Raw genomic sequence first — 27,527 nt, forward strand, 5'->3', positions numbered from 1 at the left:
GTATGAGGAACATTACAATGCTTCCAAACATAACAAGTATTCAGCCATGAGCCAGCATATGAGTGAAACGGAACATAAATTCACCTCAATAGAGAAAGATTTGACGATCGTTAGAAGCCTAGGTAAGGGGAAGTTATTGAGTGAGACGAAAAACTTGTACATTTATTTGGAGCAAACTTATAATATAAACAATAATCTTAACAATGTCATTGACAACAGAAATCCATTATATGAGGCAACTCCAAGGTTAATCCAGGCTGTAAACCAGAATAAAGTCCCCAGGATCTTTCAGTCACAGCACGCATGCGCTCCAATTGCCACGCCTAATGCTGGGCCCGCCCAATCCAATTCGAGTAACGACTCTCTGGCAATAACACAGGCGCACGAGTTAAAACTCACTCCCCTTTCCCCTCTACGCTCCCGTCCCCTTTACCGCAACAATACTTCACTAGAAGTAACAAGGTTAGTCGCTCAGACACAACCGGAACAAGTGGATCCAGCCAACATCTGACTGGACAAGTAAGTTTGTCCAATTTTATGGGGTATAACACTTTTATCTTTACAATTATTATGTGGGATCTACATTCATCATTATAAATTCCTTTTTTCTCTTCTTTAGTTACAGACAATACTCATAAATCCTCTCAAAGGTTGAACAATGCACCAACGGGAACATTAATCCGACAAGAATGGCACAAAATTCCAGGAAACATTTTATCAGTTGAGCACCTGCTCTATTGAATGATATTAACAATATGTTCCAACATACACGTTTTAACCTATAAAATATTACCATCCAACCATGCTTCCTTCTAAAGGAATATTCAAACCCAACAAGATCGGCATTATACCACGGTTCCGGTTTTGTAACAGTATACTTACGACATAGGTGACCATAACCACCTTTGAACAAACATAACTGTATAAACCTTCAACCTAATGTTTCAGCCATACAGATGGAGAAGTTCCAATTTATGCTGTAGTCAATGTGAACACATTTGTATAAACTTTCATCCATACAGTAGAAGTTTCAATTTACGCTTTGGAAAATTTCAAGTCATTGTAAAATAATTTCAATTGCTTCCTTGTACACATTGTAAACTATGTAAATATCACCTAAAGCCCAACTTTTGTAAAAAAAATTTAGCATAAGACCATTGTATTTAATTTTAAGTTCTAATGTTTAATAAGTTTAAAGATTTGACCTTTATTATTAGGCTGAAGATGCCCAAAACTAGGGCTAAACATGTTCCTAATTAGTGTTAAGTAATTCATGTAGGATTTAATCACTACAGAATATATTTGTATTAAATAGGTGGACACAGTAAATTTTATTCTTGAAAGAATTTTACTTACTTTTTCCTTTCCTAAAACTTCTTCATTCTGGATGATCTTGCAGCCCGTTCTTCTGCAGACATAACATACTGCTTACACTGCAATATTTTTTGTGATAGTCTTGTGTACTTGTTATTTAGAATCTGTTTCTCTTCTCTATTTTCAATTTGATCTTGTAATTTTCAATTCATCTAAATCCATTTGTATTTCTTGAAACCATGTGTTTTTTGTTTTACCATTCCAAAAGAAATTAAAAAGATGTTTCAGGAACCTAGTATTTGGTAAGCAGTATATGTTGCCATTGATGCTTTCACGGCCCATACTTATAGACATGATATAGGCTTTCTCGTGGACAGTCGAGATTTTCTTCTGATGACGCAGAGCAAATTTCTCTGCAAAACGTAAAAAATTTCACCTTATTTATCTTGAGACGGCATAAGCCCAAAAGCCTATATCATGTCTATTAGCAGTATATGTGTCCAAAGAATGCAATCCTCCCTTTTCGGATCGTGTCAATGATCGATTCACTTTTCTTGTAAAGTACTGAATTTGGCTTAAGTCTCCACTGGCCATCAGTCTGGTGTTTTTTTATTAATAATTGTCCAAATAATTCTTCTGTCAACTTTCTGCAGTTTGTCTGTTGTTGATTGGTGTTGTAAACAGGATAAGGTTTACCAGAACACAACTTGTTTATTTGCTTCACATAGAAATTTACAAGAATAAACATAAAATTGTCTTGAAGCAAAGTAGAGAATTAAGCTTGAAAGAGTTTCTGTCACTGTACACTATATACACTTGGAATGTATTTACACTAGCTTCTATCTTGAAAAGATAGTTCGTAGGAATGTTCAGTTCATGATAGTCGAAAACTATCAGTTTCACTTGCATAGATTAATGAAGAGAGTTCCTTCTAACTTGCAGTGTTTGAATTTATGAGCTTGCACTGAAGGAAAGCTAAGTACACAATTAGAGAATCTAATGTGTGTGTGTCAGAGCCTGAGGGAGATTGTGGATGTGTAGAGTACAGCATCGGGGCTTGACTTGGATGAAGGAACGGGAACTTGGAACAGTGACCTGAGGTGAAACCTCGTACTACCAGAATTCCGTCCACCTGGTCGAAACACATTTTTAAGAGGAGTAGCCTCCGTGTTCGACGTACAGTGTATTCTGGAGCAGGACACTGGGGAGAATCCTGGAGAGTGGTAGGCAGGGAGCTCCTTTTATACAGCACTCGACGGTACAGGCACGCGCACTGAAGGCTGCGCGTCGAGTCTCGAAATATCCACGCGTGCGTGCGGCTGGCTGAGCTGAGAGAGCAGAGGACATACAACACCCTCCCCTCCTAAATACGCCGATACGGCGTGAAGCGGCGGCGGCTGCGATGCTGGGCAGGAGCTTCTGACATCACTGTTGTATTGTCTGGAGCTGTGACTGGGCGGAGTGGCGCTGCATTGTCCTGAAAGGAACCCATGGTTATTAAATGGTCTAAAGCTCGTTCAGCAATAGATTTATCTGGCTTAACAAGAGAATCAATAGCCGGATATGGACGGTAGCGCAGGCGTATTTGGTCCTGGTGGCGGCAAATGTTTTTCTCAGCAGTCTGAATCTCGTAGAGACGATGGCCCAAAGATCTGCGGATGACACCAGGTAACCAGAGCGGGTTTGACTTGAATGTCCTGACGTAGACTCTGTCGTTGACTGTGAACTTCGTTGACGATGTCTTAGGCTGGGCCGGAAGAGGGTGCAACAGAGAAAGTAAAGTTCTGTGAGGTCGTCCATGAAGCTTTTGTGCAGGAGTGACATTATCAGCGCCGGGCAGAGTTCTGTAGTTGCTTAAGAGTTGTAGCAATGCTTGGTCTTTAGTTAAGCCTGAAGAGACAGCTTTTTTCATACTTTTCTTAAAAGTTTGTACAAAGCGTTCAGCTTCACCATTAGATTGAGGGTGAAAAGGCGATGCTAGGATATGGCGAATTCCATTATATGTACAGAAGTTCTTAAAAGCAGTAGCTGTGAATTGCGGTCCATTGTCAGAAATTAGTACTTGAGGTAATCCTTCAGTTGTAAATATTTTCTGAAGAGCACGAATGGTAGCTTCTGTAGTAGTAGTCGAATGCATATCCACTACATAGGGAAAGTTCGATAGAGAATCGATGACGATGAGCCACATGGAATTGAGGAAAGGACCTGCGAAATCGATGTGAACTCGTTCCCATGGAGAAGTAGCAGGAGGCCATGAAGCTAGATCAGAAGACGGGGCGTTCTGATTAATTTGACATTGTTCACAATGGCGGATGAGCTTTTCGATGGCGGCATCAATACCAGGCCAGTAGCAGTGTTGACGTGCCAGTTGCTTAGTGCGGGATATACCCCAATGACTTTGGTGTAACAAGTTGAGAACTTGTTTCCGTAGACTAAGTGGGATAACCACTCGGAATGTGGTGCCGGTTTCCAGGAGTATAACTCCGGCACGAGTCATAAGACGATGCTGAATACGATGATAAGGCGCAAGGTGGGCAGGAAGTTTGTTCTGAAGAGGCCAACCGTTGCGGATGTAAGTACGTACTGTAGCAAGTGTACTGTCCTTATCCGTAGCTTTAGCAATGCAGGTAGCGTCAATAGGAAAGCTGGATACGGTGTCTTCGAGTTCTGTGTCTAACTGAAGACATTCGGATTCTTGAGAATCGAAGGCGGTATCAGGACCTATTGGTAAGCGAGAGAGGGCATCAGCATTACAATGCTGGGATGTGGCACGATAGGCGATCTGATAGGAATAATCAGAAAGGAACATGGACCATCGTTGAAGCTTTCTGAGGGAATGCTCAGGGATCTTATTACCAGGATGGAATAAGTGTACTAGAGGCTTGTGATCAGTAATGATCAGGAAATGGTTGCCATAGAGATATTCATTGAAACGGCGAATACCAAAGATGATGGCTAAAGCTTCTTTTTCTATCTGGGAGTACCGACGTTGATGCTCATTAAGTGTCTTCGAAGCGAAGGCGATGGGACGTTCTTGTCCGTGACGATCCTTCTGGGAGAGAACGGCACCGACGCCGTAATCTGATGCATCAGTAGGTAGCGTGATGAGCTTGCCAGGCTGAAAATGAGTGAGTTTAACAGCTTGAACAAGGGCTTTGTTGATCGTTTGCCAGGCCTGTTGGCATTGCGGAGACCACTGAAATTTAACACCTTTTTTGCGTAGGGCGTTTAATGGAGCTGCAACTGAAGCGAAGCGGGGAATGAACTTGTTATAGTAGTTTGCTTTGCCTAGGAAGGATTGGAGCTGTTTGATGTTCTGTGGTACAGGCATGTTTACAATCGCCGAGACATTCCGTTCACTAGGTTGAATGCCGTTTTTATCAAGGATGTGTCCCAGGTAGTGAACTTGCGGCTGAAAGAAAGTGCATTTAGCGAGATTCGCTCGTAGGCCATTGTCTTTCAACTTTGTGAGAAGGAGGCGTAGATTATGGAGCTGTTCTTGGTGATCTTTGCCTGTCACAATAATATCATCAAGGTAGTTAGCACAACCGGGAATGGAGGCGGTGAGTTGAGCTAAATAGCTGAACGGGAGACGCTGGAGCTGGAGCAGTCCGATAGGAGTGTTGAGTGTGAGAAATTGCTTGGATTCTTCGTCTAAAAGTAGCTGTAGATAGGCTTCTTTAAGATCCACTCTAGAGAAGAATTGTCCACCAGCTAGACGACGGAATAAGTCCTCTGGACGGGGAATTGGGAATATATCTGTGTCGATTTGTGAGTTGATCGTAGATCGGAAATCACCACAAAGTCGTACATTGCCATCAGGTTTCTTGATTACAACTAGTGGAGTGACCCATTGACTGGAATTGACTGGTACCACTATTCCGTCTTCTATCCATCTTTCTAACTCCTTAGTTACCTGGTCTTGAAGTGCTAGGGGTACTGGACGTGCTTTGAAAAAGCGCGGCTTAGCGCCGGATTTCAGCTGTATGTGAGCTGTATAGTTTCTGGGGGTTCCGAGCGTAGAGTCAAAGACTTCAGGAAACTGCTCGAGGAGAGCCGTAATCTCAGAAGTAGGTTGCAAAGTAGAGACTACGTTGATGTTGTCATGAATCTGGAAGCCGAATAAATTAAAGAGATCCATGCCCATAATGTTTGATGCGGTGTAGTTGTTGACTACGAGTAGTGGAATGACCTTCTGAATTCCTTTATAACTGGCTGGAAGCGTGATTTGGCCTTTAATGTCAATCTTCCGTTTGTTAAATGTAACAAGCTGGATGTCAGATGGAGAGCATGAAGGTGAACCTAAATCGTGATATTTAGCCAGGTTAATGAGAGAGACAGGTGATCCAGTGTCTAACTGAAAATCGATAGAGCGATCAGAGAATGAGAGAGGAACGATGATCTTGTGAGAAATCTTGGTAGGAAGAATAAGATTAATCTGATCACCTTTCATGTCCTGTCGGGGCTGTATATGCTTCGGGCGCGCTGCAGGAGTCTTAGCAGGGCGGAGCGAACTCTGACATACAGTCTTGATGTATCGTACTTTATTACATCTTTCACAAGTGGCTTTGAAAAAACAACATGCACGACATTCATGATGTTTGAAACATCCTCTGCAGGAAGGCAGAAGTTGCGACTTGTTCTTAGAAGTGGGCTTCCTTGTAGAAGAACGAGAGGGAACCGGGCGAGAATGCTTGGCTGAGAGCGACTTGGCTGCGCGGTTCAAGGTAGCAGATGACTGGCGGGCTGGAGTAGAGACGTGAGCTACTTCGTGTTTAGAAGCTATTTCTGCGGCAGTTTTAGTAGTAAGTTCGTATACCGTAGCAATACGCTGGATGTCTTCTAAAGAAGGGTTACTCTTCTTGACAGCGTCAAAACGAACTTTGTCCTCAGGAGTATGCAGAATAACCATATCCCGAATGAGGGAATCGGTATAGGGCGTACCACAACCGTCCTTGAAACATATAAACTGGCAGGGTTTAGCTAGACCTCTTAATTCTGTTATCAACTCAGCATGAGTCTGATGCAGTTGCTTTCTGCTCTGAAAAAATTTGTAGCGAGCAGCCGCTATGTGTGGGGCTTTAGCATAGTGTTCAGTGATACGGGCTAAGAGCTGTGCGAACGGCACTTCAGAGAGTTGCTCCTCTGGACTTAATTTTTGTAGTAATTCGCACGTAGCATTGCCAACCGAACTGAGAAATAGAGCACGTTGGCGCTTGTCATCCGTGACGGAATGGCATATAAAATGTTGCTGTAGGCGGGCTAAATAGACTGACCATTCTTCCTTAGCCGGATCAAAAGCAGAGAACGGAGGAATTGCTGAGGGCTGTGTAGAAACAGAAAGAGCTTGAATAGCTGTGAGCAATGCTGCTTGTTGCTGCTGCATGAATTGCTGTTGCTGCTGTTGGAGAGCTTGCAATACGGCCGCGAGTTGCTCGGCTGTAGCCATGTTGAGAGGCGTGAGAGAACAGAACTTGTGTAGCAGCTTGTACTGAGCTGGCTTGAGGCGAGACCTTCACCGGAACAGCTGGGAGTGTGTGAGAGAGCACACAAGCTGAAACGTGCCTGACAGGTGCTGTGAGCGAGAGAGAGAGAGAGAGAGAGAGCCTTGGAATGTAGGCTGACTGTCCGTAGTTCGAAGGAGGCAATAGTTGCACTGGAGCAAAGGTTAACGGCTGGTAGAGTCCGTTCAGGTTCCAATGTGGAATGGGGATAGTTACGGAGTATAGTGTCACTTTGCCAATGAGTTGACGATACACTGTAAAAGTTTGTTTCTTTGTCGCGAATGAGTTGACGACAGAATGTAAGCAGTTTTGAACCTCGCTGCGAATGAGTGGGCGACACACTGACCACTGTTGTACTTCATCGCCAATGTGTTAGTGACAGATTGCGCACAGTTTTGTACCTCGTCGCGAATGAATTGGTGGCAGATAGCACTTAGTTTTTCTTTACCTCGTCGCCAATGAGTTGTGTTGTAAACAGGATAAGTTTTACCAGAACACAACTTGTTTATTTGCTTCACATAGAAATTTACAAGAATAAACATAAAATTGTCTTGAAGCAAAGTAGAGAATTAAGCTTGAAAGAGTTTCTGTCACTGTACACTATATACACTTAGAATGTATTTACACTAGCTTCTATCTTGAAAAGATAGTTCGTAGGAATGTTCAGTTCATGATAGTCGAAAACTATCAGTTTCACTTGCATAGATTAGTGAAGAGAGTTCCTTCTAACTTGCAGTGTTTGAATTTATGAGCTTGCACTGAAGGAAAGCTAAGTACACAATTAGAGAATCTAATGTGTGTGTGTCGGAGCCTGAGGGAGATTGTGGATGTGTAGAGTACAGCATCGGGGCTCGGCTTGGATGAAGGAACGGGAACTTGGAACAGTGACCTGAGGTGAAACCTCATACTACCAGAATTCCGTCCACCTGGTCGAGACACATTTTTAAGAGGAGTAGCCTCCGTGTTCGACGTACAGTGTATTCTGGAGCAGGACACTGGGGAGAATCCTGGAGAGTGGTAGGCAGGGAGCTCCTTTTTTACAGCACTCGACGGTACAGGCACGCGCACTGAAGGCTGCGCGTCGAGTCTCGAAATATCCACGCTTGCGTGCGTGCGGCTGGCTGGCGCTGAGCGGAGAGAGCGAAGGACATACAACAATTGGGTATTCAGTTTAAATAATGTTTCACTTGCATATGTTGCTTCTGTCTTAACAATGGAGTAATAATGTCAGAATTTAGCATTAATCAAAAGAGGCTGTTTCGTGTAACTTGGCCAGGTAATTTGTTGTGCTCGTCTCAATTTTTGAGTTCTACTATCAATAGATGCTTTTTTGTTAGCATTCTAAGTTATAATCTCACCAAGATATTTAAATTTGTCTACAACCTTTATTTTTTGAGTATTATTTATCATACTGTAATATGTGAAGTGTCTAACTTGAAAAGATGGCATCATTTCTGTTTTCTCAAAATAAATTTTCAACCCAACCTTCAGTGCTAATCATTCCAATTCCTCTATTTGAAATTTAGCTTCTTCAATACTATTTGCTAATACAGTAATGCTAGATCATCAGGAAATGCGAGACAATTTAGTCTTTATTAAATATTCTTATATATTTCTATATACTGTACATCACTTCATTGTAAATTTTGTCTTATGAGAAGAGTATGTGCTTTTACTGTAGTTTTTCTTTCAGTGATAATATTAATTTATGCACTTATTAGACTTTAATAACAAATTATGGTTGTACATGATGATGCTTTATCTGCGAGACAGACTCATTTTGTTTATTTAGTTTTGTTCTGTTCTCTTTTTTTCAATATTTTTATGTTCTTTTTTTAAATACTCTATATATGTACTGTGTGCAGCCTTTTGTGATTGGAGGCAACCTCTGTAAAAGGCAATGTTTAAGTAAATAAATAAATACATAAATAAATAAATAAATAAAATTTATTGATTTTTCTGATACAGTCAAGAAAGTCTAACTAACTGTATGGATAGTTGCTATGCAGATCATCCCAGCAATGTTTTAAAAGCTTTGTACATCTGGCTATACTTCTTGAATGTTATTCTGGTATTTGGTTTTTATGCCAGAAGGAAGAGATTAAATCAAGAGCAGCAATAATGAAAAAAGGATGAAACTCCAAAGGTCCAGAGAGGGCCAGTAAGCGAATATTTCACAGTAAGCTGCTGACATGGAGGGACCTGCCCACCTACTTGCTTCAGAATTTCAGGAACAATATGAGAGGTCGAGATGTATGTAATCATGCACCTGCTAGGTGATTTTCCCCATGAATGATGGGTACAATGGATTATATAGATTATATAAGGTTCAGTCAGTTGAAAACACTGGAACACCCTATACTGGAAAATAAATCCATATGAAAGTTCGGACACTTATCCCACGACAACATTTATAGGCTCTCATTCATTCCATTCCTGACCCCATCGAATGACTGGAAAGAGGCTGTGGATTTTCATAAGATGTACTATTGCCTCATACTGGCATATGCAGCAGAGACCTGACACTGACAAAAAAGACAGGAGAGTAAAATCCAGGCCATCGATGTGAAATTGTTAAAAAGTATGATAGGAAAAACAAGAAAGGGTAGGAAATGAGCTTGTCAGGAAGGAAACCTGAGTGGAAAAGTTTCCTGACAGAATGGAGAGAAACAAACTGATATAGTTTGGACATGTTAAGAGGACAGAAGAGGGAAGGATATGAAAGTGGATGATGGAGGCTAAGTTATAGTCGTCCCCTGAAGTTCACCTAGCTCTCACATGACAAGGAGACCCCTAACGCTCCCCTAGCTGCAGCTATTATATCACTGTTCATACTCCTCACCTGACTGTCCCCTTGTCAACAGAGTACTAAGGTACAGCTCTTGGAAGTTAAAGAATGTTGGTAGAGCTTACATTCCATTTGTGCCTGCACAATACAAATGTGGGTGAAACAGATGAAAACCGTATTTATGTTCCACTGGAAATATGGTGTTAACCATTTGTTTCTAGGATGGTGCTGTTATAGTCTGGCCGGATATTCTGCTACGGTAATGGAGTAAGTTCATAGAGCCAGCGACTCAATGCTGAGTGTCGGGCAGCGGTATATAACTCGACTCCCTAAAGGGGCCAACAGCTTTGGGCGGATGAGCCCCTTTAGGTAGGTTGATGGTCCCCTCATTCTAGGAAATGACACTGGAACCCGTCACAGGTGTTTGGCCCAATAGCAGGAGAGGTCATGACAGACGAAGTAGCTGTGAAGGCACACCTCAATAGTACTTTTAGTCTGCGGCAGTTCATTGCAGTCTCGGTGTTTGATCCTGCATATCTCATTCCATCTGTGCCGCAGGATACGGTTCCGAGATCACAGTGCATGGGTCACTTTCTGGCAAGCTGATATCCACCCTAAACAAACCCACGCCAGTGGCACTTCTTCCAAATATCACTTCCTACTTCCAAAGTCCAACAGCGATGGGATATGGATGGTGGAGGTAGGTTACAATTGAAATTATTGGAAGCCGCTAGTTCAGACCTGCACTTTAGCAGCAGATGTGTGTTTTCTAGTGTTACGTGGCCTGCTTGTATTACCCGTGTTCTCTAACTACGAAGTCCCGCTCTCGAGAGACGGTTCAACTTCAGCCTATGACTGAACATAATAATTAAGTCAATAATGTACATATATCATTTGAACTGCATCAGGGGATAACAAGAATGTTGCAGCAAAAATGCCTCCAGCTCGAAAACTGTTTTAACATCCACCACCTCATATTTTTAATTTTCATCTTCTTTTTTTTTTCTCTCTCACCTTAATTAAGGTAGCCATACACCGGATCCCGTGAGGTCTCCAAAGTTAAGCAACATTGGGCGTGGTCAGGAGTTGGATGAGTTGCCACGCGCTGTTGGTGGGGGGTAATTGAATGGAGGAGCAGAAAGGAACTGGCCACCCTACCGCACGTAAACTCCGGCTCAGGAACACCTCTGCAGATGTTCGGACCTGTCTTCGGGCAGAATAACCCTTACCTTAATTAAGGTACAGCCCCAGCATTTGCCTGGTGTGAAAATGGGAAACCACGGAAAACCATTTACAGGGCTGCCGACAGTGGGGTTTGAACCCACTATCTCCCGATTACTGGATACTGGACGCACTTAAGCGACTGCAGCTATCGAGCTTGGTATCATGCTTTTTAAGGAAAAACTTTTTAAGAAGCACTTCACATTGTGTGTCTAATGTTTTTTAGATTATTAATATTTTACTGAGGATGGACCCTATACCGGGTCAAAACATGTCTGTCTAAAATTTCATCTTAATTGGATGTAATGGTGAGTGTTGACTAGGAGGATAATCAACACAATTTTGTACAATTTGTAAGAAGTTCAACGATCAGTATGGATCTAGCATGAGATTTATAGTCTGTAATAAGGAATCCAGAGTGTGGCATTTGATGCCTACTTCATTCTCAGCTGTATCAAGGCAGCACTTCAAGTAGTGAACGTGCTTCTGAGTAATTTGTTACAGACAGTTCCTTGGTCACCTTTGTACTTCGAGCAGTTCCATTGCTGTGAGTCTGTGGTGTTAGAAGGAATTCTTTCACAGTGGATCCTTGAGAGGAAAGCAATAACTCTGATCATTTCCACAGTTACCATCATTGACGTTCGTGCTTCTGACAACAGTAGCTCTTTTGACTGTAAAATTTTACAAAGTGGCTGTAGTTTCTCATATAGTTCAGATAGCCTTTCACTCTCGCTGCATCCAAAACTGTTGCTCTATCTTTCTGATTCATCATATCCTGAAGAGGTATGTGATCATGGCACAAAGCTTTCAGAATGTCAGATTTGCTACACAGCCACCATCTTTTTTTTAATATCTTGGAGTTTTACTATCTCACGTTCTAAAGTTTTGCAGTATTTTTTAAGCTCATGGAAGCATTTTAGTGGTCTTTTATAAAATCTGAATATATTCCTCATATTTTCGTCAAGCTTTTCCAGGTAAGGAATGAAATTATCAGCATCAAGGATGGCAGCTGTAGATGATGAGCAGCACAGACAATGTTTAATAGAGTTGTAAAATGCTCATATATTGAAAACTCTATTGTTTTAATTCATATGTCTGGTGGAGCATTGCCTGGTTCTGATTGTACTTCAGACTGCATTCAATTACCGAGATGTGCTTGACTTTTACCTTGAAACACAAAAGTTCTCTCTGTTTTTTTTCAAGGAACCAGAAAATCCCACTGCCCATTTGATTCGCTATTTTGCAGATTTATCACATGTAGTACATTTTACAAGGTCAGAATCATATGCTAGGGGAAGATATCCAGCCATGTACTTTGAAATTTTTGTTTCCCAGACAAACGATGAGCTGGCCTAATTCCACTGAAATTCACATTTTCTATACCTAGGCGTTTCAGTTTCCATAATAGGCCCATCACTTGCATCTTTAACAATTTATGTTACACTCAAAGTCTCATTAGGCATCATATTTATAGAAGAACTTGTTTTGAAGAAATAATTTTTTATTATAAATCAAATAACACACCATCAAATCAATCAGTTTTAATCAAAGGATATGAAAAGGCTAGCTTAGGATATGTTACATGGAGAACGGTATCAAACTAATCTATGGACTGACACTCAAACATTACACATGAAAAAATAAAACTTGGGCATTTCTGTTGAATGAAGTATTGCCTATTTTTCTGTTTTCAAATTTGTATGTTTTTATTATTTTTTATGGTAAAAACCCATTTGGCACTGGCAAGTGGTGAGTGCAGTTTTCAAGTGTTGATGTTATTTTTATGCTTTTTAGTTAAATAATCAAACTTGAATTATGTATTCTTTTTTCATGTTGTGATCATTCACTTCCAGAAGGTACATTTTAGTTCATTTTGTCTGGTTGGTTGTTAATGTCTTTTAAATCTTCACAGGTTACAAACAATGCACTCAATGTTGCTGTTAAACGACGATGTTCAATTGCATCCCCTTCAAGAGATCTCAACCGTGATCTACAGGATATGATTCGTACTGTAATCAGTCCCGTTCCAGACACTTTCCTCAATGTTCCTGTACCTCATCCAAAACAAGGAACCATTGCCCTTCTAGTTTGTATTGTGAACTATGCAGATCGTGAAAATGCTGAATTTATATGCTCAGAGCTTGTTCTGGAATGTTTTCGGTAAGTAGTGTTTAATCTTAGTAGCCATATGGGTTTACATCAAAATAATTAAAACGTAATTTTTAATAGAAGCATATTGGCTGTCATAGGTAAACCAATTTTATTAATAACACTGACCTGCGAATTCTAACTTTCCGATCGATGCATGAAGTTTACCTAGTGATCTTTTATATTTCGAGCATGTGGATTCCAGAACTGAAGTCAGTTTTTCCCTATCACATCAGCTTTTTGTGCAAATTCAAAATGAAAATTTGATAACTATGCAGCATGCGCACATGCAAGAGTACTATTATCACATGTAAAGAACGCTTCTTTCTTATTATTTTCACCCAACTGAACACTCCTATCTTACACTGGTATACTTATGAACATAATATAAAGATATGTAGTGTATTGTGTTAACAGATCTGTAGAAAAATACAGCCAAATGGACCAAAATTTACCACGCATTAAGCCTCATAACGTACTGAGAATGGTAAGTCTACGGTTTCAATTTTATAATATCCTATCTTAGTATAAGAAACGTCTTCACCTTGCTTTTCATGTGTGAGGAGTAGTTGGACCTTCTGTCTTTAATAACCAGCAGTAATCTGCCAGCATGTTTTCGTTCCATTTCCCTAGATATCTGCGTTACATTTCCTGTAAGATCCTGATGGAATCTTTCTCCTTGCACTTCGCTCAGCATTCCTAGGTTCTCAGGGAAATAGTCCAGATGTGAATGTAACATGTGCACTTTCAAGCTCATTTTGCAACCTAAATCGTGGAAAGAAACAAGCAATCTATCCACCCTTTGTTTGTAGCCTGAATCCTTTGTGTTTCCAAGAAAGTTCTTGACCACATTCCGGAATGCTGTCCATGCCGATCGCTCTGCAACGCACATAATCTCTTCAAAATTAGCATCAGAAAGAAGTAGTTTTCTGATATGAACCTATGAAAATACCCTCCTTGATTTTGGAATTACTGATGCCTGGGAATCGATGACACAGGTACTGATAGCATTCACCTTCATTGTTTAGGGCCTTAACAAATTGCTTCATAAGCCCTAGTTTGATTTGAAATGGAGGTAACAGTATTTTGCTCTTGTGAACAAGAACTTCTTGTTTTATGTTTTTTGACCCTACAATCCATTGTCTATGTGGCCATTCTTTTTGAGTCCAGTGATATAACCTTGCTCGACTGTCCCACTCACACAGAAAGCAGGGGAGCTTTGTTTAACCTTCTTGTAAACCTAACAGAATACCTATCACTTTGAAACCACTTCAGTTTACACAACAGCATTTCGAGAGATTTCCATATGATTCTCGCATAATAACTGAATGAGCAACGGGAATGGATGCAAGTTTGTTTTCATTGTGAAGAAGGACACACTTCAAACTACGCTTGGAGGCGTCGATGAAAAGTCTCCAGTCAGTAGGATCATATTGTGGTGCTCCTAGTTTTAAGATAACCTCCGGAATGTTTGTGCACTAAACCAAGGCTCCCTCTTCAGGAAAGAAGGGTGTAAATTCTTGTTCGTGATGTCTGTACCAATACTACGTCGTCCCTGGTGCCAACATGTTCCTTTCACAAAGTTTAGACCCGAGTAACTCTGCAGATTCCTTTGTAAGGCCAAGATCTCGAATGAAGTCATTTATTGCACTTTGCTCGAACAATCTCAGTTCTTTTTCAACATATTCAGTGGAGAAATTACAGTCAGAGTTAGTGCCCGCCATTTCTACGTCAGATTCAGAAGAGGGACAATCCTGTAAATGTTCTGGACGCTGTGGTACTGGTGTATCAGGGCCATGAGGAACAGATAAAATTGAAGATCGAATATTGCTTGGATACACAATGTTACCTTTGTAGCTGCTGTTAAATCCCTTCACACTTGCAGAACAGAAATGGCAGTGAGTACTGTGGTCTGGGGGTTCTCACCACACCATTGGAATACTGAATGGCAATGCAGTTCGCTTATCGTTCACCCATTGGTGTAACTGCTCTATACAGGTTCTACAAGTCTGTGATGCCCACGGCTTGTCTTGGTCTCCAAGTTTCAAGCCAAAGTAGGCATAGTAGGCCTTTCTCATGAACTTGGTTATATTGCACCGCTGTCTCATCGGTACGAAACTTCCACATACATAGTAGAATGTATCTGAATTTTTCTTGCAGCCACGTCATGGCATGTTGATAGATGTAAGTTCAATAAAAATATTAACACAGTACATCACTCACATATAGAACGCTTATGAAGACAAAAATCTCTTTTCACTAGCAAGCGAAACATAACTCAGACTGTCGCGGACGAAGCACAACGAGAGAATGACTCCACTCAGCCAAAACCGCATGTTGCCGGCTATGTTGTACATAGTTGCTGCCTCCACACTCTGAGTGTGATAATACAGGATATGAGATGGCTGGAGGACGTCAAATTAATAAAATAAATTAATAAAAGTATATGGAAATCTAAATTAAAGCAACACTCTTCCTAACAACGTAAAAAGTGCATTAGTGCATGTGATGAAATAAACATAATATAGGATTTTTTAAGAAAATGTGATGTGATTGGGAAAAATTAACATCGGATCCTGATTCAGGCTGCAGAAGTCATCCTAAAAAGCAATACAGGATGGCGGCAATGAAACCACCACAGGACAGTGTAATTAATTCAGTCATGGGCAAGGCCTACATAAAACATGATTGTGTTGAAAATCAATTCTAAATTTTACTGCTCCCATCCCAGTCTTCATAGCAATTTCACAAAATTCAGTTTTCTTATCTATACTAATATCACTCATTTAATTCTTCAGTTAAATACACTCTTCCATGTTTTTTTTAATTTGTTGTGTGCTAGGTTTCTTCAGCTTGAGACTCTTCTTATTTAATCCTTTATATTTTACACTAGAGAAAGACGAAAAATGTACAATTACAATCGCATAATTTCATTGAATTGGGAACTCTAACTACACTTTCAGGTATGTTTTATGTATAGGTCCTACAGTGGGATCAGCGGAGGAGTAGTCCTTTTAGAACAGCATACTTGACAGATGAGGTGACTCTGGTTTTTTTGGAATTAATGCAGAAGACAACTGAGAATCATCTGTACCCACAGTGAGCGGCTCCAAACAGTGTCTAACCCGTGCTGGGCAATTGACTACGAGTGTACGAAAGGAACAGGGACACTACTCGACCAATTCAGTGCCCTTAATAAATTATCATGGAAGTAAAATATATCGAATATGCCATGTGTCCTTATTGGCAGTCGGTGGCTTGAAGTTTCTGGGCTTGGAGGTGTGAAATGTGTTACGAGCAAAGAAGATGTGGGAACCACACTTCACTTGAAAAGTATGCAAATAGTCAACAAACATCAATGCAAACTAATGAGAATTGCTATATGGAACATAAAAATACTGATCCAAGTGAGAGAGCTGAGAACTGCTATCTTCAAAATGGAAAGAATGAAACTTTCTAACATGGGAATGTGGGAGATTTGTTGGACTGTGTAAAACTGAAGGTTCAGTGATGTATTACTCAGGTAGCTCTGAGGTTAATGCCCAATCATCAATTTGGCATAGCCATCCTATTGTCCCAGGACATGGTCAAGAATATTTATGGCATTATTTGGCCCACCCCTAATATTCTCCAAATATTTAGTCATTTTGTAACTCCACCAACACGGTTGGGCTACGTGTCAGCCCTCGTAAAACAAAACTCATGAAGAATAGGGTGGGGGGTATGCAAACTTATGTTAACATTGGAACTGCTCAGGTGGTGGCATTCCATAAATTCATTTATATAGACAGTATTGGGACTGAGATAATGGTAGCAGATCCACCAGTAATAAACCACATAACAGTAAATAACAGGAACGTAAAAATATTGAAACAGTTTAAATATCTAGGAGATATTATAATATACAACTTGGATGAGAAACCTGCATGGCAAGAAAGAACTAATGAAATGGTAAAAGCTCAAAAATGAACATGGTCTCTATAAACAGTAATAAAATGTCTATCGATCATAACAAGATTAAAACATTATAAGACGGTGGTTCAGTCAGAGGTGACATACAGAAGCTAAAATCTTTTTAAAGTCACTCAGAGAAACAGAAATGACAAAATCCTAAAAGTAGAGAGAAGAATATCTTGAACATGCATAAATAAAAAATATCGAAAAGATGGACAATGGTGAATAGTGCCATATGAAGTGATATACAGAGAACTGGAGCCCATCTCAGATACTATACAGAAGAAGAGGATCTCTTTTATTTTAATGATCACATTATGAGGACACCAGAAAGCAGATTACCAAGAAAAATTGTACAGAAACTCTGGAATCTGAAGCAACTAGTAGGATGGATTAAGGAAATTAGAGAGGATATGGAGGAACTGGAAATAACTCTGGACAATTTGCAAAACAAAACAGAAAATATAAAGAAACTGAAACACATGAAAATAAGAGTTAAACCAAAAATAGACAAACGACATACAATGATAAGGGTATTTACAGATGAGGAACAACAGAAAAGATCAGAAGGAATGAAAAGCTACTGGGTAATTTGGAAAGAAAATTTATCAGAGAAGAGGACCAGAAAATGATTGATTGAAGTGATCCAATGAGGCTGTAAAAGAAGAAGAAAATGATAGGCAGTAATGTCATATGATGGTGATAGAGAGACTAAAGTTTACACTTGTATTGGGATGGCTACATTTATCACATCAACTCCAGCTGATCTGGACTGCAACTTCCATCGTTCTTAGCATAAAATTACACCTTTACTTGACTATCATTATGCCAAATGTTCACAAATATGGAAGATATTGGCAAGTACATCAGGAAGAATGTTTTTCAACATCCTTGCTTGTACTTCAATCAGACTTCAATCAGTCACTACTGATCTGCATTTAGGGCAGTCGCCCAGGTGGCAGATTCCCTATCTGTTGTTTTCCTAGCCTTTTCTTAAATGATCGCAAAAAAATTGGAAAATTATTGAACATTTCCCTTGGTAAGTTATTCCAATCTCTAACTCCCCTTCCTATAAACAAATATTTGTCCTCTTGAATTCCAACTTTATCTTCATATTGTGAACTTTTAAAGACACCACTCAAACTTATTCGTCTATTGATGTCCTCCCACACCATCTCTCCACTGACAGCTCAGAACATACCACTTAATCGAGCAGCTCGTCTCCTTTCTCCCAGTTCTTCCCAGCCCAAACTTTGTAGCAAATTCTGTGGATACAGTACACTCACCACATCATCAGTAAGTAACTGTTGCAGCACAGTGGTATGCCTAGCTTGCATCTCATCGTTACTCGGTCTCAGTCAACTCCGGCTGGCTAGGCTTGTTCTACCTATGTACTGTCATTGTATACCTCATATAAACTTGTTCTGGGTACTTTCATGACCCAGGCCAGAGGCAGACTATGGAACACCTTGCAAAGAACATTCGTCAATGACTTCAGACTCTTTGGCCAGTCTTTGAATGAAGTGGAAGCCCAACAGCAGAGGACAGAATATCATCATCCAGTGTTCACAAGAGCATGGGAAAGGCTGAGACTGTGAAATTTTTGTAGAATTTGTTTCAAGTTGGTTGTTGAAGAAACCTCTGTGAAAGGAATAGTTTGTAACCTCCATTTTCAGTTCAGAATGGTAGGAGAGGAATTGAAATTCCCTTCGACATCGATCGCAACATGTTAAGTTGGCTGATTTTCAAACTCTAGTACAGGCTTTGCCATAAACGTATACTTAAATTATTTTCTAGAACAGAAAATCCTCTTCATACCAAAAATTTGTCTTCACAGATTAATTATGCTTCATATTTATTGAAAATAGGTCTCTTAGGCATACATCAAGGAACATGAAAAAAATGTATTGTTCTGTAATAAGAAAGTTACCTTATTTCCTTTTCCAGTACTTGATCCTCCCATGTGAACCATGTGAAGTTACTGCGGTGAGAAGGCTTGTGCAACCATATTGCATGAGGATCTGTCATGATACCAGATTAATGAATGGTTCATCGAAAGAGGGTGGGGTAGCAGCTTTTCAGAAGTTGCAAGGGCAGCAGTCTGGATGATTGACTGATATGGCTGTGTTGATGCTGCTGCTCAGCTGAAAGGAACGGGAAACTACAGCTGTAACTAACTCTTGAGGACATACAGCTCTCTCATATACTGATGATGGCTTCCTCCTGGGTAAAATATTCTGGAAGTAAAATAGACCCCCATTCAGATCTCTGGGTGGGGACTTCATGAGAAGAGGCAGTCAGCACAAAGTCAGAATGTGGAATGTTAGGAGCTTGATTTGTTGTGTTAGGTTAGACAATTTAAAACGGGAAATAGATAGACTAAAGTTGGATGTAGTTGGTATAAGTGAAGCATATTGGCAGGAAGAATAATCAACACAAAATCAAATGGGGGGAAATCAGGAGTTGGTTTAATAATGCATAAGGAAATAGGACAGCAGATAAGCTATTATGGCCAACATAGTGAGTGGATTATTGTTATCAACACTTCTGGAATAAAAGAATTAACCGGTAGATATGTACACTCTCTACTGTTTCCAGGAGCACCGTCAGTCACAGTCTGTTTAATCAATCTTAACTGCACAATTTATTCTGTGGTTGGACATGTGGAGGTTTCTTCTGCGCTCCTCTGTCAGTCTTGCCCTGTTTGTTGTACACTTCAAGACTTGACTCAGGCTACAGAAGAGGGAATTGCTGTTGCCCATTTCTGGACAGACTTTGTGTGAAACATGTTTGTGACACAAGATGTACTTTGTTTTGTTTGTATATTATACCTTATTTATATTTTAAGTTTTTTCAACACTCTGATACGAAATAAATAAAATTGGTGTCAAGATGCCAAGCCAATGCTCACCACAGTAGTGCAGGTCTATATGCCTATTAGTTCAGCAGCTGATAAAAAAATTTAAGGAATCTCTGAAGAGATAGAAAATTTAATACAGTATGCAAAAGGAGTTGAGAATCTAATTGTGATGGGAGACTGGAATGCAGTGAAAAAGAAGTGCTGAAGGTTATATCATTGTAGGAAAGGTAGATGCTACATACAGGAAAAATCAATGAAACCTTTGGAGAGGGGAAAACTACAGGTATGAATATTAAGAGTTCAGATGGAAGACCATTTCTAGGGACAGAAGACAAGGAAGAAAGATGGCAGTAACATATCCAACAATTGTATCACGTTGTACAAAGGGAAAGAAGTAGATGATAATGTTCTGAAACAAGAAGAGGTCGTTGATGCTGACGAAATGGGAGAACCAGTTTTGGGTTTGGAATTTCATAGAGCTTTGAGAGACCTACCTAAATAGGAACAAGGCACCTGGAATTGATGACATACTCTCAGAATTACTGACTACCTTAGGATAAACCAGCATGGTGATGTTATTCCATTTAGTATGAAAGATGCATGACACGGGCGAAGTGCCATCCGATTTTAGACAGAATGCTGTTATACCTATTCCCAAGAGGGCAGGTGCTGACAAGTGTAAAAACTACTGTGTGATTAGTTTACTATCTCATGCTTGCAAAATTGTAATATGTATCATTTACAGGAAAGTCAAGTTGAAGCTGAGTTGGGCAAAGATTAGTTTGGCTTCAGAAGAACTGTAGGAGCACATGAAGCAGTCCTAACTTTTCATCTCATGTTAGAGGATCGAAAATTTAAAAAGTACAAGCCCACATACATGACATTCATAGATGTAGAAAAGGCATTTGATAATGTTGATTGGACCAAGCTATTTAAGATTCTGAAGGTGATCAGGATTAAATACTGAGAAAGAAGAATCATCTGCAATCTGTACAAAAATCTGTCTGCAGTGATCAGAATCGAGGGCTATGAAAAAGAAGCAGCAATCCAGAAAGGAGTGAAGCAAGGCTGCAGTTTGTCCTCTCTCCTTTTCAGTGTTCATATACAGCAAACAGTAAAGGAAATCAAAGAGGATTTTGGAAAGGGAATCACAATTCAAGGAGAGAAAATCAAAACTCTGAGATGTGCCAAGAATATTGTTATTTTACTTGAGTCTGCAGAAGACCTACAAAAATTGCTTAATGGTATGGACTCAGTCTTTTGAGAAGGAGTACAAGGTGAAAATAAAATAAAACCAATACAAAAGTAATGAAGTGCAGTCAAAGGAAGTCAGGTGGTGCAAGAAATATTAGATTAGGAAATAAAGTCTTAAAGGAAGTAGATGAGTATTGTTACTTGGGTAGTAGAATAAGAAATGATGGCAGAAGTAAGGACGATATAAAATGCAGACTAGCATAAGCTTCCTTTAAGAAAAAAGATTTGTTGGAGATAGGAATTGGAAGTTTTTGAAGATTTCCATCTGGAACACGGCATTGTATAGAAGTGAAACAGATGGTAACTAGCTCAGAAAGAAAGAGAATAAGAGCTTTAGGAATGTGGTGTTACAAAACAAAACTGCTGAAAGTGAGATGGGTAGATTGAATCACAAATGAAGAGATAGTGAATCACATTGATGAGAGGAGAACGATTAGGTGAAATTTGACCAGTAGAAGAGATAGAATGATTGGACACGTCTTAAGACGTGCAGGACTTGCTCAGTTAGGTTTCGAGGGAAGTGTAGACTCTAAGAACAGCAGGGGTAGACCAAGGTATGATTATTACAAACAGATTAGAGGAGATGTTGGTTGTAGTAGTTACATAGAAATGAAAAGGTTAGCACAGGATAAGGTCATGGAGAACTGCATCAAACCGGTCTATGGACTGATGACCCAAACAACAACAAGAACAGCATACTTGATACATATCTTTTCATAACATTCTATAGTTGATAACATATTTTATTTTTGGCTAACTTTGTGTGTATTTACTGATAATTTATGTATAGTTTCTGTAAGTTTGCTCTTCTTATGATTCATATTCATAGCTTATGGTTATTGGACTGCTTTTCTCTGCAGTTTCTGCCTGGGGACTGTTCTGAATACAGTGGCATATGAAGAGGAAAAGAGATTGAAGAAGCAGTGTCAGTCTCTGTTGTCTGTTGCAAGAAATTTATTCTCTCGCTTGGGTAAGGACAATATTTACATCAAAAATATATCTCTGAAAGAGTAGATGAAAATAACATTCAATAAATTACATTTTATTCTACATTAGTTACTTAAGGAGAATAAACAACTTATTTTGATAAGGATTAATTAATTTACAAAGTTGCTTTAAATTTGACTTTTTTGTTTACTGCAAACTGTAACATAATACTTACAGTGGGCTATGTGTTAACCTCTTAACTGGGCATGACGTATATATTCGTATGCTGAATGTTACAGGATAATGGGCATGACGAATATATACGTACTCGTCTTTTACCGCGAATATCTCTTGGGTATGACGAGCTACTTTGCCGCTTCGTGCATTGTCGTCTTAAATGATGATTTTCCAGCACGATGGCTGCAAACACCACATGTCACGTTTCTTGAAGCTTATTTCTTTTTATTTTAAAACTGTGCGGTGCTACTTGTCCACAATGGGCCAAATATGGCAGCATCTAGTTCAAAGCGTAAGTTCAAAATGCTGGAAGAAGACGAGATTATTCAACACTTAGAGAATGATTGTGACGATTTATCTTCTCAGAAATTCAAAGATGAGTGATTTGATACAGGTGAAGGTGAGTCTGATAGTGAAAGTGGTTCAGAGAATGAGAATAAAGAACAAGGTGAACAACATGACGAATTGGATGAAGGCGAAGTTTAACCTTTCCCGCCGCATGGTGTTTCCCGTCAGAAATTCATATTTTCTGGTGCTAGTGGTGTAAATGTGGACTTCGACGATGAATTCAATGCGTTAGAATATTTTGAACACTTCATAGGTGATGATATGTTTCAACTTATTGCCTAAGACCAACGTGTATGCTAAACAGTTTATAGAAGCCCATCCGAACTTGAAACCATGGTTACGAGCGACAGATTGGGTGGATACAAATCCAACTGAGATAAAAACTCTAATTGGAATTCTAATGCTGCAGGGGATAGTACTGCAACCTGCGACAACAGTATTTTTCTCTTCACTTTGCCCCATGTATGGGCAACAAATTTAATGCTACCTATTGGTGGCCTCGTAGTCCTAATTCTTACCAAGTTCCAGGTTGGACTGATAAAAATATAGGTATCACCATCGCGCTGTACTTCCTCATACTTCACCTCAAGTTGTAGTACTAATTTAATATGATGTTGCCCGTGCAATATTTCCACTTAAATGTTGCTAATTAACTATCCGAAATCGGGGATGGATATACCAATCAAGTGCGGTGGTTGCATGTCCATATTACGTCAATATCTCAGGGTAAAAACATCTATACATATTCAACAATACTATTTACTTTCGCAAGTTCCGTTGAAGAGGGTGTATAGTTCAATATGTTACTCATTTTCACCAAAATCCTACCGTAGAATCAATATGAGCCTCTGAATATCATGACTCCGAAATATCAGCCTAAATGTATCCTTACAACAAATCTTCCTATCTCTACCTTTGAAAATAAACGCTAAAATAATCTTAAAACTAATTTATTAGCATGCCAATATTATAATTAACAAAAATAATGATCATCTTTGGTAATAGAGGAAAGTAAACTCGAAAATCACATATTATTTTTCTTGACAACTAAAATTGACGAATTAACATAATTAAAATTGGGCAGGTATCTTTAATTCATCTGGGCAATTATTATTTTGCTGCGTGACCACATTTCATCATTTTATTTCATCATGGGGACAATTAGGATTTACTCTTTATTAAAGGAGGGAGTGGTCTTTCTTTCCTTTAGGTCTTTTTGCAATATTCTTTGGGATTGGTTTGGGAATTGCGTATTGACTTGTTTATGGCATGAGATAAGTAACTCTTTCCAATTATGGCTTCAAAATGCCATTTTAAGTATCTAAAAAAAAAAAAATTAATCCTAACCATAAATATTAATTCCAACATCCTTATATATTAAAAATGTGTGCCAAATTAAAATTAAATATCTTCATTTACGAGTGCCATCTCCATGTTCTTCAACCGTCATAACCTGCCAGAATCGTACCGAGCAATTAATTATTATGTGTATTTTCAATTAAAATGGTTCCTTCGACTGCCTACTAATTTTACCATTTTCAGGTTAACGCGTGCTCCAATGCTGTATATTCATTATGTGAGACAAATATATTACTAGGCGACTATATCTCTTTTCTATATGCACTTCAAATACATGTAAATTACGATCAATCTATCTCCATATTCCATATAAGTTCGACCAATAGACCATTTAATCTCACTACTACACTTAATATATTCACGTATCTAGGCCTTAATTCCACTGCTTGCCTCATTTTCAATCGCAACATAACTGTAGCTAAGCATAAATTCGCACCTATTTCCTTCAATCATTTACTTACACAATACCTATTCAACATCTCAAATCTCCAACAACATATTATCATTTCTGCTTTTAATTACTGCGATTCCTCCGCATACAACAATATCTCTACTCAGCTTCTTCATAATGTCTACCACGTCGCAGTAAAACATTTCTTTTACCTTAATATCTACTCAAAACACCGCAAGCTGCTACTGTTTATTTCAACTCATCGTAAATGTGGACGATATCGGCCTCGTTATTCAATCTGGTCATTGGGTAACCTAGGTTTATTATTATTATACTGCACTTCACTTTCATATCTCAGCCTCGCCTAGCTTGAATACGACGTTCTCGTAAGCATATAGGTTCAAAAACATAATTCTCTTCCCGATACTGCTCACATTAACCTCATATCAAACTTATGAGCACGGCAGTATATTACTACACATAAATAATACGTATCTGTGGTTATTTTCTCCGGCATGTGCCTTAGAATTCACACAGTGGCACAAACAGGTCATATATTTGGCACTACAGCATTCCTACAATTATACTACACTAAATGAAATACTTTATAGTTAAATTTCTCAAAATGTCACTTATCTCATGCCATCCTAGGTCTGACGCTGCTTTCTTCTTCCTGCTCACGGCATCTCGGAACGTCTAGCCTTGCACTGGATCACGTCATGCTGGATCTCTAGGTCTTCAGGCTTGAGCTTACGATGATCTGGTTAGCCCTCCTCCATCGCTTTAAGCCAGCTCCATTCCGTGTCCAATTTCCATGCAATGAAAAGACATTATTAAATTGACAGAATACATCTTAATTTTCAGTATATAGAGCCTTTCCAAGGACTTTGTCTAACTGTATTTATATTTCTTTTCCTCTAAAGATACTGCTCAGATTCAATTTTATTTTCATAAACTGGCTCTTCCTTGGTTTTTTATGTTGTCTGAATAATGTTCTTTAAATCTTACAAATGGGCTATACGTATAATTTGATGAAAATTTGGCCGTTTATTAAGTCAGTGTAGGCCTTATTTACGAATGCCGTATTCCAACACCTCTTCTTCCGTACAGTATTTGAAATCTATTATGCGTGTTTCTCTGCCGTTTTTACGTATTTTCCAGTAGTTTGTTTCTGAATTCTGGTCAGGTAATTGCAATTCACAGTTCGTTTACGACGAAAAAATCTTCTTGCCAGAGTAGATAATAATAGACCGTTTTTCAATTTTTTTTTTACGTATAATGGTTCATTTCTCATAGAGTTTCCTTTCCATCTCGCCAGGCACTGCCTCCTAATTGTGGTCAACTTGTCACAAAAAGTTATTCTGTGCATTCTTAACGCTTGAAGCTGATCTGCGCCATTTTTCTTCCGATCTATTTTCATGCCAACTGACGTCAAAATGTAACGTAATGGTACAGTACATAAGCCAAGAAACAGTATGTACTTCTCAAGGCGGGAAAGTATCGCAACCCCTTACTTTTCGAAAATTATCTCTGAGACAAATCACTGCAGTTCAAGTGAGGTAAATGACGTAACTGACCGTGAAGTTAATGTAAAATCTTTCACAATGTCACTAGCATGATGTGTAATTCGTAAATATTCGTTTGTTTTATTTGTTTTAATTTTAGGTGCTTACATATGAAGAAAACACTCAAATTTCAACCATGTAAATTACCTTGCAGTTAATGAAAAATGGTTCAGAATGTCACATGCATGATATGCTATTTATAAATACCCCTTGCTTTTATTTGTTTCAACCTTTGGATGTAAAATATGGGCCAAACTCTCAAATTCCAACCAGGTAAATGACCTTGCAGTTAATGTAAAAATGGTTAAACATTTTTCTAACATTCAAATTTATTATTATTATTATTATTATTATTATTATTATTATTATTATTATTATTATTAATCGATACGGCCACCTGTGGGCCACGTTTACACAATCTTCCTTCTGTCACGCAGACTGATACCCTTCTCTTTACACTCTCGCCAAAGATTCTTGAGTCTTTGACTTCTTCTTGCTCGTTCTTCCACCGAGATGTTCCGTGGCTTCGCATGTTGCTCTTCAGATGCATCCCTCAATTCCGCAACCTTCTTCCTAAATGATGTCCTTTCTTTTATATCCTCCTCCTTGATACCTATTTCTGCCAAGTCATTGTGCACGTGTGTAAGCCATCCCGGTTGTTTTTTCCACCTTTCCTGCAGAAGAAGTATCCTGTTGGCCAATCTCTCAGGGTTCATTCTTTTGATATGTCCATATAACGTCAGTCTCCTTTTACTCATCACAGTCGTGATTCTTTCTACTGTCTTGTAGAGCTCCAAATTTGATCTTAACCGGAATGTGTTTGGGTCACTCGTCGACTTTCTAGGGCCTAAGATTTTTCGCAAGAATCTTCTTTCTCTTTTTTCAAGGACTGGGTCAGCCATCCTCGTCAAGGTTTCTGCTCCATAAAGGCACTCTGTTCTAACCACTGTGCAGTAATGTTTTAACTTGGCCTGAATTGAGAGAGACTTGGTGTCATGACATAGTCTGAATGCTAACTCCATCCTTCTCACCCTCTCCTTTAATCCCTCCTTTTCATCTCCATTGGGGGTGAGTATTTCTCCCAGGTATTTAAATTTTTGCACACATTGGATATCCCCATACAATGTAACAAGTCTGTCCGTGTCGCGTTTTTTTATAGAATCCATGAATGCTGTTTTTTCGAAAGAGATTCTTAACCCTGTTTTGACTGCAACATTTTGTAGTTCTTCGACTTGTTTCTTGGCTGTTTGACGGTTGTCTGTAATAAGAACGACATCGTCTGCGAAGGCAAGGCAATCCAACATCATCGCATTTTTTCCACAACCTATCTTTACCCCATTCTTCATTCCATTTTCAGTCATTCTCAGCCTCCATTCCCTAATAACTTTTTCTAAAATGCAATTAAAGAGTAGTGGAGAAAGGCTGTCTCCTTGCCTCAAACCCGTTTTTATCTCAAATGGATTTGAGAGTTCGCCCATAAATTTGACTTGAGAAAAAGTGTTTGTAAGAGATTGCCGAATTATGGCCAGAGATTTCTCATCCACTCCAAACTCCTGCAGAACGGTCATGAGCACTCCACGATCTATAAAATCATATGCCTTTTTGAAATCAACGAAGGTTATGATTGTCCTCTTCTGATTTCTCATTGATCTTATTT

At 39.2% G+C, this 27,527-nt stretch overlaps 1 protein-coding gene across 1 annotated transcript in view; it reads left to right on the forward strand.

The window, feature by feature from the left end:
* Positions 1–27,527, forward strand: part of LOC136880805 (cGMP-dependent 3',5'-cyclic phosphodiesterase) — a 164,825-nt gene that overhangs the window by 32,267 nt on the left and 105,031 nt on the right. Inside the window, exons 3-4 of the mRNA XM_067153339.2 lie at positions 12,740–12,987; positions 21,904–22,013. Of these exons, the coding sequence (XP_067009440.1) occupies positions 12,740–12,987; positions 21,904–22,013 (358 nt within the window). The remainder of the gene's footprint in view (positions 1–12,739; positions 12,988–21,903; positions 22,014–27,527) is intronic.

This window comes from Anabrus simplex, chromosome 9, assembly GCF_040414725.1.
Source record: "Anabrus simplex isolate iqAnaSimp1 chromosome 9, ASM4041472v1, whole genome shotgun sequence".
Lineage (NCBI taxonomy): Eukaryota > Metazoa > Arthropoda > Insecta > Orthoptera > Tettigoniidae > Anabrus > Anabrus simplex.